The sequence below is a fragment of the Saimiri boliviensis genome, chromosome X (genome assembly GCF_048565385.1).
Source record: "Saimiri boliviensis isolate mSaiBol1 chromosome X, mSaiBol1.pri, whole genome shotgun sequence".
NCBI classification, from domain to species: domain Eukaryota; kingdom Metazoa; phylum Chordata; class Mammalia; order Primates; family Cebidae; genus Saimiri; species Saimiri boliviensis.
The window spans coordinates 45,869,293-45,890,803 of NC_133470.1; the positions used below are offsets into that span (position 1 = coordinate 45,869,293).

At 39.8% G+C, this 21,511-nt stretch overlaps 1 protein-coding gene across 3 annotated transcripts in view; it reads left to right on the top strand.

Moving 5' to 3' along the window:
• CLCN5 (chloride voltage-gated channel 5) overlaps nt 1-21,511 on the top strand; it is a 158,246-nt gene that overhangs the window by 129,507 nt on the left and 7,228 nt on the right. For all 3 annotated transcript variants that reach the window (XM_003939583.4, XM_074391913.1, XM_074391914.1), the window contains 9 exons: nt 2,094-2,193; nt 5,325-5,512; nt 9,767-9,889; nt 10,828-11,034; nt 15,135-15,215; nt 15,482-16,024; nt 17,852-18,038; nt 19,359-19,757; nt 19,913-20,129. In XM_003939583.4, the coding sequence (XP_003939632.1) occupies nt 2,094-2,193; nt 5,325-5,512; nt 9,767-9,889; nt 10,828-11,034; nt 15,135-15,215; nt 15,482-16,024; nt 17,852-18,038; nt 19,359-19,757; nt 19,913-20,129 (2,045 nt within the window). The remainder of the gene's footprint in view (nt 1-2,093; nt 2,194-5,324; nt 5,513-9,766; nt 9,890-10,827; nt 11,035-15,134; nt 15,216-15,481; nt 16,025-17,851; nt 18,039-19,358; nt 19,758-19,912; nt 20,130-21,511) is intronic.

Here is a 21,511-nt window from a genome sequence, read left to right on the forward strand (position 1 = left end):
AGGAAGGTGGCAAAATAAATGTCAAAGATCTTCCTTTCCCATCTCATCCCTCTTTTATGGTTTTTCCCTTAATGCAGGCTGTTCATAACTAAGTAAAGTAAATGGTCTTCTGTTAAAGGAATAAAAGAAAGAAATCTCAGCGCCTTGGTGTTTACTGAAGCATACAAAATAAACTCCTTGTGATTATTGCTCTTGTGCAACCATAAAACCAAAGTAAACTTACGCTTTCCACTCCAATAAAACCACAAGACCAATCAAATTCAAATTAGGGAGATTAACTTAATGTGATAGGTAATAGATGGCACTTATGGCTATGATACAGGTTCTTTTGAATTTAGCAAGATAATTTCCCCACTTGTCTATTTTTGCAGTACTGTGAAAACTTCTCAGAGAGACCTGCCAAGGTCATTTGCCTTTAACTTGTTGCTATGTATCATTTAAATGAGGGAATTGCAATTTCTGGTTTGTATGAGGGCCACTTAGAAAGCTTATTTAAAAAATAGGTGTCCAATCCCAGAGATTCCCAGTAGATTGTCATCTGGTGAGTCACTTCTTCAACTCACAATAGGTAATTTTTTTCTTTCTTACTATTTCTGCTTGGACTCTAGATTTGAAATGTGATTTTTTTTTTTTTTTTAAGCTGCCCCATTCTCTCCCAAGTTAATTTCCTCCTCTTAGATTCAAGCAAATCTCCTGAGTAGTCAGGTGGAGATTGCTTTTCATTCTTAATCCTTTCCAGCTCCTGACTGGTTTTCTCACGACCACCTGAAACCAGGAGTCAGGTTGTCCCAAGTACAGGTTTTGAGAAATTCCTTCTTAATCCTGGGATATTTGGTGATTCCACTGAGTTTTCTTGTCACAACTCGAAAAGTTGATCACTATAAAACATTTCATGTTTTTCATAAGATTTCTGCCATTTGGGAACATATACACATATTCTTTCTATCATATGTATATATCAATTTATCAGGCAGGCTTTAGAATTTCTGCTGTCTGTAATTTGGCAGTTTGTCATCAGTTGCATATTCAACATGTTATCCAGATTATGAGAGTCACCTGTGGTATGACAAGCCCTCACTTCCTTTTATATTAATGGTTGCATCTGAGGCAAATGATGCCAATTAGTAATCCAGAACCACCTAAAGTGTGTTTATCAAGTAGCCCAAGGGGGCTTTTTTTTTTTTTTTTTTTTTTTTTTTTTTTTTTTGGTATTAACTGTTCATTATCAGAAGGGAAACAATGTCATAGGGAAAAATGTAACTTCATTCCTTTTCAGCACTGAAATTGGAAACTTAAAGTCATAGGTCAAAACTATTTTTTAAAATGCTTTTGAAATTTTCAGAATAATTTATTGTTTGTGACATTACTGTAGATACAGTGGGGTAGCTAAGTTGCCATTTCAAAGATAAGAAATAGAGATACAGAGAAAGGGGAGGTACCCACACAAAACTGTCAGAATGTTGATTTTTAAAATGTGGACCCTGAAGGGTTAAATTGTCAAGGCTAGGACTTAAAAAATAAAACTTTCTGTACCTCCTGATAGCCTTGATGTTACCAGCAGGTTTTTGAAAATGAAAGAGATACATTGTTGCTATCACTTAGTATCTGTGACCACTGTACAATTAGGGGTTTGTGGGATTAAGTCTGGGAATTTGCCTGACCTGAACTACAGCCCCCAGGTAGTAAAGCCTCAGTTTGTACTTTTATCACTCAAATAAGCCTGTGTTTGTTTCCTCTGTGAAAAACATTGAAACTATTTGCTGTGAGTCAAAGAGATTGCCCTTGGAATATCTGATGTCCAGGACAGAAAGAGACCACTATAATTAGCAAGACACGTTGATGCTATAAGAAATGAGCAGCTTGGGAGGAAGCCCTGAATAAGGCACTTGTGGGTATTACAATACTGTAGATGAAGGTGGGGTTTCAGTAAACCTCAAAATTGTTACACTGGTTCAGCTAAAGATGATGTGAGAGGTAGCTCTAAATTGGTCTCTATTCTCCAATGATTTGTCTTTGTATTTCTTTGTTGAACAGTTTTGAGGTGAAAAAAGGGTGTGGGTAGAGTGTACCAATGTTTTCTAATTTTCCCCTAGATTACCAATAAAAGCAAAGAGTCAACATGGGCCTTAATTCACAGCGTGAGTGATGCTTTCTCCGGCTGGTTGTTGATGCTCCTTATTGGGCTTTTATCAGGTATGGTAAAATGTTAGTTTTCAAAACAAATCTCCTAAAATTGTGGTATGTTCCTCCCCCAAGTCATGAGCTGAGTCAGGTACTATGCTTTCCTATTTCCTACTTTTAATGAACTGCTGGTGAACCGTTTAGAAGCTTGATGTCCCCATCTGTACAGGGTACTAATACCTGCAATTCTTACCTTAAATAAATGAGGAAATGCATTAAATGCATTTGGTACACTATAAAATACTGTATCCATTTTAAGATGATGTTAGCCGTTTGGTGCTTGTTTTGAGGAAGACCCCTTCTGTTGGAGACAGTAAAGAAATATGTGCTGCATGGGTTTTAGGAGAGAAGATGTGGAAGAAGACTTCCTGAGACATTTTGTGGGTGTTTCTTAAACATCTACTCTCTCGTTTGGTGATGCAGAAAAGCATGTAAGATATGGTTCATACTCTCAAGAAGCTTATGATCTCATTCTTTCATAGTGGCTAGGGGTGGAATGGTGCCACCTTGCCTTATAAACTCCATCAACCTCCCCGCCACTCCAAATGATATATAGTCTTCCTAAAAATGGTATACTTGCTAAACAAATACAGCTTTCAACCAAGTTTCCAAGAAGGCTTCTCACCCAGTGGGGGAAAGCAGAGTACCAAGGACACTAGGTAGAGATGGTAAGAGGTGTGTCCTCATGGTATTAAATGATACGGCCTAGGAAAATCTGGAATCTTGAGCTGAAAAGAAGTTAGGTAGAAACCTGGAGATGGAGGGTATGCAGTGGTAGTTAACAGCAAGCAGAGGCTCTAGTTTTAGGCTGCCTGGATTTGAATCCAAGCCCCTGCTAGTTTTGTGGCTTTGAAAAAGTTTCTTGATCCATGGAAGCTTTAGTTTACTGATCTGTAAAATGGTTATAATCAAAGTCTGAATGTTAGAAGTTTGTTGTGAGTATTAAATGAGATACAGCACACAATAGCACTCATTAGCGCAGCCGCCAGTTGTTAATGCTGCTGCAGCGGCTGCTGTTACCAAGAGAGAATAATTCATGAGCCTTGGAGTAGAACATGACTGTAGCAAATGAGGAATGGCTTATCTATAGCTGGGTTTTTGAAAATTGTCTAGGGCAGGGATTGGCAAACTTCTGCTGTAAAGGAGCCAGATAGTAAATGTTTAGGATTTGTGGGCCAAGTGGTCTCTATAGCACCCACTCCATTCTGCTGATGTTGCATGAAAGCAGCCATAGACCATAGGTAAACAAACGAACCTAGTTGTGACCAGAAAAACTTTATTTGCAAAAATAGGAGGCAGGCAAGATTTGGCCCTTGGGCTATAGTTTGCCAACCCATGGCCTAGGGTGTTAACTCTGCCCCTTCTGGCTCTTACAGGAGAGAGAACATGGTCTGGCTGTTTAGAGCTGCCTAATAATAGACTGGGCGGTCTATAATGCTAAGTATTACAGAGAGGCTGAGAAGGAAGATGGCTGAAAAAAGGTTATATGACGTAGCAGTTAGGAGCACAGCAATGACCTTGAAAAACCATCTCAGAAAAATATTAGGAGCTAAATGTATTTGGTTGGTGCAAAAGTAACGGCATTACTTTTAATGGTGAAAAGCCGCAATTGTTTTTGCACCAACCTAATAGATTTCAAGAGAAGGCAACCACTGTAGAAGTTTTCATAGTCATAGGAGAGAGAGGAAGGGCAAAGGCTTGAAATGATAACAAGGACAAGGGACAACATTTTATTCTTCAGGGTAGAGGAAACCTAATAAAATTTGTAACCAGAGAAGAAAGAACTGACTCTGGGGAGGATGAGAGGTACAAGGAGAAGACATGAAGGAGGGGACCAGTATTAGGTGAAATAAGACATGCGCATGTGAAACAACCAGAGAATAAGCCAAACTCTAAAAGGCAGAGAAGATTGTGGGCCGGAGTGGGCAAGAGTAGGTGTCAAACAATGTGTTAGATTTGACTAGGTTCTTTGAGTATGTAAATAACCTGTGTTAACACTTTTAGCACCTACCAAAACACACACATGACATGGCTTCCCGTCTGTTGGAATGTAGGCATAATATCCTCAACTTTTTAATGTATTTCTTGTCACTAGGTGGTCAGTGAATATTTTTCTTTCCTTGTACACACAGGGTATTTTGTTTTTAAGCATTGGAGAGCAACAATAGAAGCAGTGTGTCTAAATGCTGGAACAGTCTGGGAATTCAGGGGCTGTGAATTTTATGATGGCTTTACTATTTCCCTAAAGCATGATTCTGGGCCATTTAATTTCTTTATGCCAGAGTTTCTTCATCTGGATGACAGAAATGATGAGAAGGCCAGAATCTAAAGTACTATAACTGTCTTAACCCTATCAGTCTATTAGCCACAGTGTATAAGTCCCCAGTTCATGATTCCATTTCCTCATCATTTTCTGTGGTGAATGTTCTGTGTATGATCCTGTTTGCTCTTTCTCAGCAAGAAAACTTTAGGATGTTCATGTCCTAGGTTCAGGAGGCTTCAACATGTCTAAAGCTTCATCTCACCTTCCATGCACATCACAGCTTGTGCTTTGATAAATTCAGCTCCTTTAGCCCAGAATGCCTTCCTGCCATTGTTCAAATTCTCTTGTCCATGGAGCACAATCCTGCTATCAAGGCTTAGCCCTTGTCAGCTCTCCTCTCTAACCAATCTAAAATAAACGTCATAGAATATTCCTCAATGTTGGGCAATTCACATTTTTTGAATCTTGCATATATGTGTGTGTGTGTGTGTGTGTGTGTGTGTGTGAATAAAATAATCTTTAATAAACTTGACTCTTTATTGATCAAATTCATAAAGTTGAAGTCAAAACAGTGTTTTTGCCTTGTTAGTTCAGCTTAAAGATAGGTCTACTAGCCCCTTGCTCCCACTCAACCGTTTTGTTTTCCCTAACTCCCTTCTATATAGAAATTCTACCAATGCCAATGTTTAGTACAGAGATAATAAGTGAAAATGAAGCAGATACACAATCAGAGGTTGCAGGTGGAATGGGGAAGTATGTGCTCATCCCTTACTTTGATTCCTTTCCCCTCATTTTCTCTGACAAAGCTTATTCTGATGACCAAAGAACAATTGCAAGATTCAATTTAACTTTGGCCTTTCCCTCCCTTCCCACAAATCAGGTTCGTTAGCTGGTTTGATAGACATCTCTGCTCATTGGATGACAGACTTGAAAGAAGGTATATGCACAGGGGGATTCTGGTTTAACCATGAACATTGTTGCTGGAACTCTGATCATGTCACCTTTGAAGAGAGAGACAAATGCCCAGAGTGGAATAGCTGGTCCCAGCTTATCATCAGCACAGATGAGGTAACATGTAGTGATGTTTTATGAGCCATTGACTTTTATTCTTACTTATTTTATTTCTTATACTGTACTCACAGCAGTTGTGGAATCTTCCTTTATTTTCCTTTTCACAGAAAGGGGAACCAGTACCAGCTGCCTTTCTCTGTGGTTTAAGTGCAGCTCTATTTCCATCTCTGCTGATGTGTGGAGTCATTTGACGCTTATGTTTAAAATGGTTTTTTGTTTGCTTTAATAAGCCTGGTGTTTCTTCTTAGATACTAATACATAGTGTGACTGAATTTCTCGTTTTCTAATAATTTCAAAATAAATGTCAGAGGCAGCCAACAGGTGGGCTGTAATTTCTAATGAAGGATAGAGTGGGTTAAAAATGTGTTTATGCATATAGATTGGAAAAGTGATTTTCCCTGAGCATTGCATTAGAACATTGAAAAAAATTACAGTGCATTCCATGTCAAAATAATAGAAACCCAAGAATAAAATTGCCTATCATCCCATTTTGCAATCAAATCAATATTTTCATTTGCCCTTCTCTTCTGGCACATTTTTTTTTTTCTTGAGACAGGGTCTTTCCCTGTCACCCAGGCTGGAGTAGAGTGACACGACCATAGCTCACTGCTGCAGCCTCAACCTCCTAGACTCAGGCAATCCTCTCACCAGTCCTCCTACGGAGCAGCTGGGACTATGGTGTGGTGTATGTCACTACACCTAGATAATTTTTTTTTTTTTTAAATGGAGTCTTACTGTGTTGCCTAAGCTGGTGTCAAACTCCGGGGCTCAAGTTATCCTCCTGCCTTGGTCTTCCAAAGTGCTGAGATTATAGGCATGAGCCACTGTGCTTGGCCTAGCATATGTTTTTTGATGCCAGGGTAACTTTGCTTATTTTTCAGTTACTTACCTTTCTTTTACCACTCAGATATATGTTCGATCTCTCCCACTGAAAACAAAATCAACACAAAACAAAAACCTCTCAACTCCCAATTCCACCCTGACTTCTGCCAACATTTATATTACCCACCTTGGTCTAAAACAGTTTGAGGTGGCATGTGCAGGCACATACACAAATACAAACAGTCCAGGGAAAAGGAGGCTAGGAAAAGAATAAAGATAGAAATAGGACTGTTTATATGCATATATGACCATGCATATTGGCTTAGGCAAAGTGTTCAATAAAAGGAGTACATACATGCTGTATGTTTGAGAGGGTTTAGGTCTGTGCATCTCAAACTAGGGTAAGGTCAGCATGCCAGAGGGTAGGTGAAACTACAGGACAAACATTATATGCCTTCCCAGAGCATTACTTTTTCCTGAATATTAGGAAAATGTTTTTCAAAAATTATGTGTAAATAATCATTTAAAAATGGAATGCAAAATTTCATACTTGTTAAGAAAAAAAAAAAAAAAAAAACTCTGTTTCAGCTCTGCTCCTGGTACCCTGTCCCATACTCTGATGCCTTTGTTTACTCTCTCCTAGATTAGGAGAACTTGGGTAGAAAAGTTCGGGAAGTACTGTAACTTAGGGGGAGAGAGAGAGAGAGTGAGAGAGAGAGAGAGAGAGAGAGAGAGAGTGTGTGTGTGTGTGTGTGTGTGTGTGTGTGTGTGTGTGTGTATGTGTATTTCCCTTGCTTTTGGGGGGGATTCTTTTATTTTAAAAGTAATTAACCAGGTGGGTTGGCTCATGCCTGTAATCCCAGCACTTTGGAAGGCTGAGGTGGGTGAATCACCTGAGGTCAGGAGTTCAAGGCCAGCCTGGCCAACATGATGAAACCCCATCTCTTCTAAAAACTGTACAAAAATTAGCTGGGCGTGGTGTCAGGTGCCTGTAATCCCAGCTACTCAGGAGGCTGAGGCAGGAGAATTGCTTGAACCCGGGAGGTGGAGGTTGCAGTGAGCCGAGATCATGCCACTGCACTCCAGCCTGGGCAAGAGAGCAAGACTCCATCTCAAAAAAAAAAAAAAAAAAAAAAAAAACCCAAATCCTCTCCTTCAAGGGCTGAGTAAGATGTGCCTCATGCCTGTAGTCCCAGCACTTTGGGAGGCTGAGGAGGGAGAATCCCTTGGGGCCAGGAGTTTGAGACCAGCCTGGACAATATAGTGAGACCCCTGTATCTAAACAGAAATAGGTGATAGCAACCACCTATAGTTCCCAGCTACTTGGAAGGTAAGATGGGAGGATTCCCTGAACGCAGGAAATCTAGGCTGTAGTGAGCAATGATAGTGCCACTGTACTCCAGCCTGGGCAATGAGTGAGATCCTGTCACATACACACAAAAGTAATTACAGATTCATAAGAAGTTGCAAAACAATGTATAAGGAGATCCTCAGTACCCTGCCCCCAGCCTTCCCTCCCTCAATGGCAACAGCTTGCATAACTGTAATGCCATAGCAAAACCAGGTAATTGACATAGGTACAATCCACAGGCTTTATTTCTCCAGTTTTATACACACTGATTTATGTATGTATCATGTGTGTGTGTGTGTGTGTGTGTGTGTGTATTTGTGTGTATATGGGTGCACGCATGTAGTTCATTGCAGTTTTATCCCATGTGAGCATTTGTTTAACCACCACCACAGTCAAGATTTAGAACTGTTCTATCACTGCAGGGCTTTCTCATACTGCCCCCTCATAGCTGTGTGTGTTTAAGTGTTCCAACAATTACTTTCAAACTAGAGCTTGAGATTTGCTCTAGGGACAAATTTCTCTGGCTCTTCTTTTTCTGAGTGAAATCCTTCCCTGGGAAAAGAGTCCTCTAGGTTTTAAGAAGCCTTCTCCAAATGCCAGAAATTTGGCCTCCTGATCTCTGCCTTTGGCCAGTTTGAGTTACTTTTCCTTTCACTGCCTTACCCTCTTTGTTTCCTACCTCTGCAGTCTTCTTCCTCCTTAGCTACATTGGAAAGGCAAAGAAATAGCAATCATGTGTTCCTCTGAGGGCCTAAGATAATGGAAAACCTGTGTCAAATTTACAACTCAGAAAAAACCTGAGCATATTCTGGTTCTCTTTGTCTAGGTCAGTGAATTACTTTAATAGTGTTTCATGTTTTGAAAACTCAAAAGTCTATTGAGTTTCGTATTTTATGTAAGTTGACTGGGTTGCAACTCCTAATATTTCTACCAGCAAGCATAACTTCCTAATCAAAATTGCTTTTTTGTAAGACATGACTATTTGCAGGTCCTTTAATATGGATGAGTCTTTACTGCTGGTCAAAACTAGATTTCTTTTGTGGCATGCTTCATTTATCACAGGGGAATAGTCTCAAAATGTATATTCTTTCCATTTTAAAAATAATTGTTGCCATTTTTTTTTTATATCCAGTATGACCAGGGCCTGAAACTTTCTATTTATATTATATGGTTGTTGCTGAGTCTGTGGTACCAAAATTTTCTTTTGTGGACTCTGAAAAAGAAAGTTGAGTAAACAGAACCAGAGAGCAGAATGATGGTTACTTGGGGCATGGAGGAGGAGTAAATGGGGAGAAGTGGGCCAAAGGGTACAGATTTGCAGTGAGGTAGGGTGAATAAGTCTAGAGAGCTAATTTACAGCATGAGGTCTAGAGTCAATAATGCCGTATACTAAAAATTTGCTAAGAGTAGATTTTAGATGCTCTTACCACACATACAAAGAAAGGTAACTATGTAAGGTAATATGCTTGTAAGTTTATTTGAATGTAGTAACCATTTCACTATGTATATGTATATAAAACATCATGTTGTATACCTTAAATATATACAGTAAAGAATAAAAGAAAAAAAAACAAACACCCAGAAATTTTGTTACTATAACCTATGAGAATTTGACACCAAGGTAAGTAGCTAAAGGTAAATTTAGTTGGAACTTGAGATCCGCTCTTCACTTCACATGTAAAGCCAAGGTTTAGCCATTCCAAAATAAAAGGGGGGGGGGTGCTGTTAAGACTCTTGGTAAAATGACATGGAATCATATATATTTGACTACAAAACCCATGAAGGCACTCATATATAAAAAGAATTTGGTTTCAAGGTTTTTAGTTTGCTCTTCTCCTTGTCCATCCTTAGAATTCATGGTAAATTTCCTTTGGGTGTAGCAAAGCATCTCATTTTCAGTACTAAGTGGCCTGACAGTGTTTCAGTAGTTGACAATTTAGGAAGAAACATCTTGAACAATTTATTCTTGGTCTTTTTTTTTCAGACCTTCTTTCCTGAAAAACCATTACTTAGAAGAGCTGCATGCCTCACTGAAGCTGTCTAGGCTAAAACATGCTTCTTTTTTTCTCCTGTTCCAGGGAGCCTTCGCCTATATAGTCAATTATTTCATGTACGTCCTCTGGGCTCTCCTATTTGCCTTCCTTGCCGTATCTCTTGTCAAGGTGTTTGCGCCTTATGCCTGTGGCTCCGGAATCCCTGAGGTGAGTCTCTTAAAATGGTTTATATATGGTTACAATATGAATCTTTTTTGGTTAAAATCTCTTAATATGTATTCCAGCACATACCACGGTTTGATGAATGTTAGGCAGGATTTGATCCCGAGGCCATCAAAGGCCTAGGTCTTTCCACAAGTCCTTCTCAGCCTGGTCTACCTGGAAATTAAAGGGAGTTGATTCTTAGCCTTCTGAGGGATCCTGTTGAGCCAGGCTCTGGAAAACCTCCCCTGATCCCTCTCCAAAAAGTTCCCAGAGTAAATCCCAAGATTCTGACCTGAAAAAGCAGTGTTATTGTCAGCTTTTTCAGAGCAAAAGAAAGAAAACTACTTGGTCCATTTCCCACAATATGATTCAGGCTACATGGGGTGGTTAAAACCCTGTTACTAACTACTTTTGGCTTAGATTGCTTGACAGTGACTGAAGACACTGAGACTTAGGTTACCAGGATGACTTTGCCCCTTCCTGTTTTCTGACCAGGTAATAAGTCGCAATTTTTTTTTTTTTTTTTTTTTTTTTTTTTGCCAAGGAATCAAGACTATACCTAACCTTTAAGGTTGTTTCAGGGACATTAGCCTTGTCCTCTCAGAATGTGCCTCTTGGGCTACCATGTTTTAACTTGAGGAAAACACCTATCCCTCCCTCTCCAGCTCCTCCTTCATGTATGCACACTCTCATACTTATAATACATCCTTGCCCAGCTGTCACTCCCCTCCCCCTAAAAGAGGAGGAACATGAAAGCTTAAAGAACAGTTCCTGCTTTCTGGGGCTCCTGGGCTCCCTTCCAAACAGGGATCACTCTAGGTCAAGCATTTATATGTCACTTATTCAAAAGATGCAGTTTCTCTAATGAGGTCCAGATTTTTGCTTCTTAGCCTTGTTGACTTCCTTAGTCTATATTCAGTCTTTCTGTGTTTGACCTGCAGATAAAAACTATCTTGAGTGGTTTCATTATTAGGGGCTATTTGGGTAAGTGGACTCTGGTTATCAAAACCATCACCTTGGTGCTGGCAGTGTCGTCTGGCTTGAGCCTGGGCAAAGAGGGCCCTCTAGTGCACGTGGCTTGCTGCTGTGGGAACATCCTGTGCCACTGCTTCAACAAATACAGGAAGAATGAAGCCAAGCGCAGAGAGGTAATAACAAATGGCCTTAATAATCTCTTTTTGGTTGTGAGCATAAATGACACAATCTTAGGGGGTGAGAATTTGGGGGTTCTACCAATGTTAATGCAAACACCCTTTGACCCAGCAACTCCACTTCTAGGAATTTATCCTACAGACATCCTAACATGTATGTGCACAAAGGCGTATAAGGATAGTGCCTCGTATGTCAACATAGTGAAAACCTGAAGCAACAAAAATGTCCATGAATAGGGAAGTAATTGAATAAATACTATTCTGTTCATACTGTAGAATACTTTGTAACCATTAAATGAGATAACCTTATATATATTGACTCGGAATTCTGACTATGAAACACCATTAGATTTTAAAAGTCAGTTTTTCAATAATGTATATAATTCATATTTTTTGAAAGTGTATATGTACTTATTAATAGAAGATGTCTGGAAAGTAGTTTTACCCCAAACTGGTTTTACTTTTTTTTTTTTTTTTTTGAGACAGTTTCACTCTGTCACCCAGACTGCAGTGCAGTGGCATGATCACGGCTCACTGTAGCCTCAACCTCCCCTGGGCTCAGGTGATCCTCCCACCTTAGCCTTCTGAGTAGCTGAAACTACAGGTGCGCACCACCACACCCAGCTAATTTTCGTATTTTTTGTAGAGTCGGGGTTTCACTATGTTGCCCAGGCTGTTCTCGAATTCCTGCGCTCAGGCAATCCTGCCTCAGTCTCCCAAACTGCTGGGATTACAGGTGTGAGACACCATGCCTGGCCTATGCCAAACTGTTAAAAATGTTCATCTATGGTTATTCAGAGAGTGAGGTGGTAGTGAAGAAGATGTAAGGATTTTAACTATTTTATATAATTGTATTCAATCATATGTTGCTTCTCTTACAAAGTAAGTTACAGAAAGATTTTAAAAGATGTTTATTCCTATGGAATAGCACATCTAAGTGCAGTGTATGTTTCAGATGTCAGTTTTTTCACCTTCTATTCCGTCTAGCACTATATTTGAATTAGTTTCTCTCTGTATTGGACCTCTCTCTGCCTTTTGTTTCAGCCCAAATCAATTAGTCCTGCCACGGCAACTCTGTGGTGGTTGTCATGTTTATGCAGTTGTTAATGTATGCTGTTTTGAGGAGGAAGGACATTTTTTTTTTAAGTTCCAAGTCATTGGTTTACTGTTTTTCTTGCTATAATTAAGGGCTTAAGAAAATAATGGCTCTTACTTTATTTTCTTTAAATTACAAAGACATTACATACGGAATGGGTCAAGACCAAGGTCATTTCATTAAAAAGGATTTTTCACAAAACAGGAACCTAATGATTTCTTAGGAAAACAAACGAAAAAAATTAACCACAAGACCCAGAAGGAAACTCAAAGACACTGAGATCTCAAATGTAGAATAAATTTTGATGGTTCAAAGGAGAAAGTTCCTGGCACAGTTAGAAAGGAGAGGAGAACTAGCAGGAGAGAAGACAGGGAAATATGAGTAGATTGTTTAGCTACCTGTCATGCAGTAGAGGGACTTAAAGGGAGTGTTAAATTGCTGAGGTTGTTAAGTGGGTTCAACAAAAGGGAAGAGTTGAAAGAACATTTTTTTTCTAGAAATACTTTTTTTAGAATGAAATTTGAATGAGATTTATAGATCAAATAATAGTTGTTGGTGTAAATTTCCTATTTTGATCATTGAACTGTGATTATGGGAGAGACTGTCTTTGCTTTTCGGACATAAAAGTATTTAAACCCTAAATGCACTGAAGCATTTCAGGGTACATGAGCCTTATATGTGCAACTGACTTTTCTGAGTGAAATTTCAGTTCTTCAGAAAAAAAAAAAAAGAGAGAGAATTGTAAAACAAATGCCGTAATGGTAGCAACTGCAGAATCTACATAAAGGATATATGGGAATTCTTTGTGCTATTCTTTTACGTTTTCTGTGTTTATATTTTTTTTGAAAAAATATTTTAATGAGTAAGAGTGAAGTAGTGATCGTTGCTGGTTTTGCATGGATGAAGGTTAATTTCAAACTACAGATTGCTGGGGACTTTCATATTATACAATTAACATTTTTGTTCAAATAGTTTTTAATAAGAGAGGAATTTGATTTGGCTGTTTCTCTGTACAGATGCCATGTATTTCTCCAACTAGACTCATATGAATATATTCATGTCTCACTTATTGACAGGGATACGTTATGAGAAATGCATTGTTAGGAGATTTTATCACTGTGTAAACATTATAGATTGGACTTACACAGACTGAGATGGTCTAACCTGCTATGCACCTAGGCTTTGTGATATAGCTTATTGCTCCTAGGCTACAGACCTGTACAGCATGTTACTATACTGAATACTATGAGCAATTGGAACACAATGGTAAATATCTATGCATCTAAACATAGAAAAAGTTCAGCAAAAATATATTATAATTTTATGGGACCATCATGTTGTATGTGGTCCATCATTGACTGAAACATTGTTATGTGGTGCATAACACTATTTAAATCTTTTTTTAAATTTTTTTTTTTTTTTTTTGAGACAGGGCCTCAGTCTGTTGGCCTGGCTGGAATGCAGTAATGTGATCTCGGTTCACTGCAACCTCTGTCTCTCAGGCTTGAGCAATCCTCCTACCTCACCCTCTCAAGTAGCTAAGAATACAGGCACATGCCATTATACCCAGCTAATTTTTAGAATTTGTGGACACTGGCTTTTGCCATGTGGCCCAGGCTAGTGTTGAATTCCTGGGCTCAAGTGATCCTCCTGCCTCAGCCTCCCAAAGTGCTGAGATTAAAGGCATGAGCTAACACAACCGCCCAGTATTTGAATCTTAAAGTTACTTTGTAGTACTTATTTAGACTTTCCAGTTATTTTTTTTTTCCTGTTGTTTTCATCATCAGTGGCAACCTTTTTTTGTCTGATGGCCTTGTCAAAGTGGTCAGATGGTTGAGAGTAAAACAGACTTGAGAAAGAAGGGTGTAGACAGACTCCACTCTAATAAAATTAAACTGGCCACCCTGATTCTTTCTCTCTCTTAATTCTTCCTAAACGCCGTCACTGAAATCCCCTTTCTCAAATTGCATGTTGGCTGTCCTCATCTTTCTTAAATGAAAGCCAGTGTAGCTAGGAATTTCAAACTCCTTACAGCTAGCACCAGAGACTCCACTCTTTCCTTCCCATCACTTTCCTGAGCCATCCTACTCTCCCAGAGAATCCTATATGCTTATTTTGCCAAGGACCTTTTTATTCTTTAAAACTCATAATTTTGTTCAACTTTCTCTAAAATACTTCTTTACTTCTCCAAATCAGCTCTCTCTCCATAGCAACCAGAATCCAATGAAAGGACTTGGTCCATCTGTTAATTTTGGTTTGTTTGCCATTACTAGTGTTTGTCGTGTACATTTTACATGTACACACACGCCTACACAGAGCTGGCGCTCTCTCAGTATCACTAGTCTCTTTCTCTCTTTATCGCTTTTTTCCTTTGGCTCATTCTTCCTCTCCCACTCTCCTCTAATCCCTTTCCTTGCCGTCCCTTAAGTCTTCTCTTAAAAATCTAGTTGCCCCCTTATTTCTATGTCCATAGGTATATTGAGCATAGAGTAGGACACAGGGTACAGGAAACTCTGAATACCTATTGCATGAATACTTTCAGCTGCTGAATAGCTGTGACCCAATTGTGACTTTGGTTTTATGTCATTAGCGCCTTCTTGAACATGTCATTTAAAAAGCATTCCTTTACAAACTGCTATATAAATAAATACATCACTCACTATAAGTACACCATTTAGATGGTGAACAAATAGGTCTAGAAACGCAAATGCGGCTACTAAATTGAGAGTATGGGAGATGGGGGCATAATTTAGAATAAAGCACATGGCTAAATAAATTACAAAGGAAGGGCCGTCTTACCTGGTCAAGTATGTGAACTATACATGTGTATTCAAAATTCAGCATACAGTGTTTGAACTTTGTTTTTGATGATATGGAGCATGTGAAGTGTTTTTTTTTTTTTTTTTTAATGTTCGGTAACCACTAGCATTCCTTCTAAAAATGTGATTGAGTGGAGGAGAGCAGCATTATTCTATCACTAATTCTGAGTTTTGGATTGTAGGTCTTGTCGGCTGCAGCAGCAGCTGGTGTATCTGTAGCTTTTGGAGCACCTATAGGTGGAGTATTATTCAGCCTTGAAGAGGTAACAACTTTTCATTGCATAACATGTGCATGCTTTTGTGTCAGGAATTTTGTACATTGCAGCACAATAATTTTGTACATAATGTACAATATCTGTGAATATCACAGTTCCTGAGTGCTCTCCCCAACTTGGTGCTTTACCATGCAACTAAAATTCCATGGGCAGTTTTCATCCTTGAGTTGACTCTGATGCCTGCAGCGCAGCTTTTCACCTGAAAGAGTTTCTGCATATTGACTGAGTTTACTTTCTCACCTTCTTTCTTCTAGGTCAGCTACTATTTTCCCCTTAAAACATTGTGGCGTTCATTTTTCGCTGCCTTGGTGGCAGCATTTACTCTACGCTCCATCAATCCATTTGGGAACAGCCGCTTGGTTCTATTTTATGTGGAGTTTCACACCCCATGGCATCTCTTTGAGCTCGTGCCATTCATTCTGCTGGGCATATTTGGTGGTCTTTGGGGAGCACTGTTTATCCGCACAAACATTGCCTGGTGTCGGAAGCGAAAGACCACCCAGTTGGGCAAGTATCCTGTTATAGAGGTACTCGTCGTGACAGCCATCACTGCCGTCCTGGCTTTCCCCAATGAATACACTCGGATGAGCACAAGTGAGCTCATTTCTGAGCTGTTTAATGACTGTGGCCTTCTGGACTCCTCCAAGCTCTGTGATTATGAGAACCGTTTCAACACAAGCAAGGGGGGTGAACTGCCTGACAGACCGGCTGGTGTGGGAGTCTACAGTGCAATGTGGCAGCTGGCTTTAACACTCATACTGAAAATTGTCATTACTATATTCACCTTTGGCATGAAGGTGAGGAATTCTTTTAGGACTCAGTGGCTGCATGCGTGGCTGTGGGTTTTGGAGGGCAAAGCCCAGGTATCATACAATCCTGATAGTTCATATGGTGCTTTCAAATCCCCGTCACATTATTCCCTTACCCCCAAAGCCTCTTTTATGCCACATGTTCTCATAACTTGCTAGAAAATTGTACTTCTATCTCAAATTATCCAAGCCTTGAGTTGTCCAAATGCCAGCCTCAGTGATGAAATTTTAGGAAGAACGTTTTCCCCTTTTCTGTGGAGAACATATTTTGCACCTCAAAAAGGATGGTGAGGTATTTATTCCAGTATATTTTATATTAAAATGATATCTGACTAGCACAGTGTTAGTCCTTATGGGATGGCTTTAGAGTTTACCAATAAAGCACAATATTGACTGAAGCAAAGAAGTTGTTGGGATTCAACCATTTTGACTGCTAAAATGGCAGTTTCCTGTGGTTCAACCCAATATATAGCTAAATATATTTTTTACAGTTGGTATCAATGTTCAATTGTCAATAAGTGGGATCCACTTCACAGGTGATCCTTAGTTAATATTTAAGCTATCAAAAGCGGATACCAGGTTGGCATGTTTTACTTTCGGTACATGTTACCATTTCCATGTTTCAGAAGAAGCCAGAAAAGAAAATTTGTTAAGGTATTTTCCTCCTCCTTTCTAGGTTTTTGGTTGGTGGTTTCTTTTCTTTAGCGCCCTAACTACCAAGTAGTTTTCCTCTATTCTCTGGAGAAGTGGAGATTCGAGCCAGAAAGGAAGAGATAGCAACTCAGTTTAGGCAATACTATAATCTCTAAGATGACACCATTCATCCCTTCGATACTGGGACGGGATGGAGACCCTGGGAAGTTTTGCAGTGCTTCTTGAGGTAATTTTCACCTCATGCCTGCATTCCTTCACTTAAAGGGAATGTGTAAACCATCAGAACACCAGCTTCAAATGCATTCCAAAATCAAACACAGGCTATTTAAAAAGAATCTGCTGTTTTGGTTATCTTTACCATTATTTCCCTCTCTTAGTACAGAATATTAATGATTTACTATAATATCCTAGGAATCAAGAGAAAGTGGGGAAATAGATGACCTTTCCTTTTTTGGTTAAGCATATAACCATAGTCATGATCTCATTTAAAAATTTTAATTGTTTAATCTTTCTTGATACTGTTATAAAATAGACTGAAACGTTATGTGTCATCCTTTTTGTGTGAGCAGTGGGCTAAGAGTCAATATATGAGCATGGTTATGAGTGTTCCATTTAAATCCCATCACCAGTCTTGACTAAATCTTGACCTTTGGTGGGTTACTTAACCTCTCTGAACCTTAGGTTCTTGGCATTTGGGAATAGTAATGCCTACCTCCTGGGGTTATAAAGAACCCATGAATCTTGCATGTAGAGCATCCAGCATAGGACATGGTAGGTACTCAATAAAGGGTAGTCGTTGTTGAAAAGAATTCAAAATTGGTGGAACTGTCTGTATATATGAGAAACTCCATCTATTTTCCTTTTTCTTTGGGAAAGGCCTAATTTCTGCCTCCAGTTCTGTGTTGGTCTGGAGAGTTCAGGCTCTTGCCTGTTGGACCCCGAATCAGGGTAAGCTTCTTTGCAGTCGTCCTTGCCTGCACATCCCAGAGAACCTCTAGTCCCTGTAGTGTTACACAGATCTTTACAGCCACTTGCTAGCATAGTGCATAGTTAAATTGTAATTGGCCTGTTTGCTTTGCAGAGGGTCAGCCCTCCAGCCCTTACCATGTACCAAGCAGTTGCATAATTTCTCACTAACCATCTATTGCTTTCTCTTTGCAGATCCCTTCTGGCCTCTTCATCCCTAGCATGGCCGTTGGTGCTATAGCAGGTCGACTTCTAGGAGTAGGAATGGAACAACTGGCTTATTACCACCAGGAATGGACTGTCTTCAATAGCTGGTGTAGTCAGGGAGCTGATTGTATCACCCCTGGCCTTTATGCAATGGTTGGGGCTGCAGCCTGCTTAGGTGAGTAGTATTTGCTTTAATTTCAAAGAAGTTGCTACCCAGGTGACAAGCAACAGAAGAGTTGGTTATGGGCATGGTTATGATCTTATACCCATGGAGATCATAGTGGATATTTTCTGAAAGCTGGGACTGCAGCAGTGCCTGGTTAAACACAATTGACTGCAGGAAAATTTAAATGCCTGTCCCTTTCCAGTTAGGTTTGCCATTCTCCAAGCACATTAAGAAAGCATCTAGTATACAGATGAGGAAACCAAAAAAAAAAAAAAAGTAAAATCATAAAAAAGAATGGGAATTCTGCTCTCTCATACTGGGGAAATAATCAGAAATTTGGACAAAGATATCTGCACAAGAATGTGTATCATAGTATAAGCAAAAAATTAGAATCAACTGGAATTTGCACATGAGGGACGGTTAAATATTGTGGTACATCCATATGATGTTATACAATGCAGCCTTTAAATATGATGTTAATATGTTTAACATCTTAAAATATGATGTTATATAAATTTGTAATAATATGCAAAATGTTCCCAACATAAAGTAGAAGGGGAAACGTGGCAGAAAATTAAACATATAATGTGAGCTTACTTATTTAAAAACATACTTTTTGCATAGAAACTTGAAAAAGTTATTCAAAATTTTTACTGTGCTTATTTATCAGCAGTGAGCTAATAGATAATAACGTTTATATTTTTTGGATTCTCCACACTGGGCATGTATTCTCAAATTGGGGAAAAGTAGCAACAGAAAAATGAAAGAACAAAGAATCAAGAAGGCATCTTGGGCTGGACACGGTAGCTCATACCTGTAATTCTAGCTACTTCGGAGGCAGAGGAGGGAGGATCGCTTGAGGTTAGGAGTTTGAGGCCAGCCTGGGTAAAGTAGCGAAACCCCAACTCTACAAAAAATAAAAATTTAGCCAGGTGTGGTGACATGTGCCTGTAGTTTCAGCTACTCAAGAGATTGAGGTGGGAGGATCACTTGAGGCTGGGAGATGGAGGTTGCAGTTAGCAGTGGCAATGCCAGTGCACTCTAGCCTGGGTGACAGAGCACAAAACCCGTCTCAAAAAAAAAAAAAAAAAAAAAAAAAAAAAGAAAGAAAGAAAAAAGAAAAAGAAAAGCAGAAGGCATCTTGTGAATGTATTTTGAGAACTCTGAATCATGTCCATTGTAACCTTGCTTTCCTGAAATCTCTGGTGTCTGCACAGTTGTAGGTGAGACCTCATTGTTTCTGGTAGGTCAGCTTTTCCTGGAAAGGCCCATAATTGTAAGAATCCTATATTTTGCCTGCCTCAGTAGACTGTGTCTATTTCTTTGCAGGTGGGGTGACTCGGATGACTGTTTCTCTTGTTGTCATAATGTTTGAACTGACTGGTGGCTTAGAATACATCGTACCTCTGATGGCTGCAGCCATGACAAGCAAGTGGGTGGCAGATGCTCTTGGGCGGGAGGGCATCTATGATGCCCACATCCGTCTCAATGGGTACCCCTTTCTTGAAGCCAAAGAAGAGTTTGCTCATAAGACCCTGGCAATGGATGTGATGAAACCCCGGAGAAATGATCCTTTGTTGACTGTCCTTACTCAGGACAGTATGACTGTGGAAGATGTGGAGACCATAATCAGTGAAACCACTTACAGTGGCTTCCCAGTGGTGGTATCCCGGGAGTCCCAAAGACTTGTGGGCTTTGTCCTCCGAAGAGATCTCATCATTTCAATTGGTAAGGATTTCAGAAAGGGGATAGTGGAATCCACTGTGTAACTCAATACATATGCATGAAATAAGGGAAGACAGGGAAGAGGGGACTGGTTAGGAGCCAGAAGGATAGAATTAGCACTTCCATCTTCAATTTTCTTTTTCTTTCTATTCTAATAGAAAATGCTCGAAAGAAACAGGATGGGGTTGTTAGCACTTCCATCATTTATTTCACGGAGCATTCTCCTCCATTGCCACCATACACTCCACCCACTCTAAAGCTTCGGAACATTCTGGATCTCAGCCCCTTCACTGTGACTGACCTTACACCCATGGAGATTGTAGTGGATATTTTCCGAAAGCTGGGACTGCGGCAGTGCCTGGTTACACACAACGGGTAAGAAGTCTTGAGTGAAAGCAAATTGGACTGTGGGAGAAAAGAATGCAGAGAGAGAAAAGAGAGCCTAGTTTAAATGAACATTAGTAGCACTTTTAGGACTTTTTGAAGCTCTGAGATGAAAGTGGATAGGTTTTTAAATCATAATTAATATAAAAGGAGTTTTGGAAAGAACATGTGTTTGAGAGATGTGAACTGCTAGATTGCACATTATAAATAACTCAGTTCCTCCCTCACAAAGGAAACAGCTGTGTTTTGTACACAGGCAGCACTGAAATTATAATAACCTCAGGTAGTAGTATATTTGTGGTGTTTGGCCCCTACAATCTCCTTGTTGTTATTACTTGACGATGAGAAAACCAAGTTTCAGTGAGGCGAGATTTATACAAGGTTCCCTAGCTAATAAATAGTAGAGAAAGGCTTTAAACACAAGTCTTCTGACTCGCAAGCCCAAGGCTCTTTCCTTCCTGGGATAGTTTTTATCAAGTAAAGGAACCCTTCTATTTTTTTTTGGAAAAGAAGGGAGGTTAAGGAAAGGGGTGGATTTTTTCCCCAACATGCTACATTAATCCAGCAATTATGTAAGAATTTCGGGCTGGGCGCAGTGGCTCACGCCTGTAATCCCAGCACTTTGGTAGGCCAAGGCGGGTGGATCACGAGGTCAAGAGATCGAGATCATCCTGGTCAACATGGTGAAACCCCGTCTCTACTAAAAATACAAAAAATTAGCTGGGCATGGTGGCGCGTGCCTGTAATCCCAGCTACTCAGGAGGCTGAGGCAGGAGAATTGCCTGAACCCAGGAAGCAGAGGTTGCGGTGAGCCGAGATCGCGCCATTGCACTCCAGCCTGGGTAGCAAGAGCGAAACTCCGTCTCGGGGGAAAAAAAAAAAAAGAATTTCACCTCTGAAATTTCTAAATGGTGTAACAGATGCCTTGCATGATTTAAATCAGTAAGGGGACTTTCCCTAACTGGTTCATTCAGCATCTACTGAATCCCTGCTCCATGTAAGAGGGTATTTCACTAGGTTCCAGGGAGACACAAAAATGAATAAGACCCTTCTGTGCCCTCAAGGAATGTGTAGTGTTTTAGGGAAGGCAAGAAACTAGCAGTGGTTATAGTACAATAGCAAAGAAGACAAGAGCCACTGAGGAGGCCTGCCCAGAATGTGTATGCTGTTGCTTTGAGGAGGGCAGAGTTCCTGCTGACTCATAGAATCAGGGAAGGTGCTCTGGAATAGGGGTGTTTGAACTGGGCTGCAGTAGATAAGATTCAGATATGTAGCGAAGAATATTTAAACCAGAGGAAATTGCTAGCAGTAGGAACACTTGCATATTAGGAACCCACACATCATCCTGTTTGCCTGGGGCACATGTCCTGCTC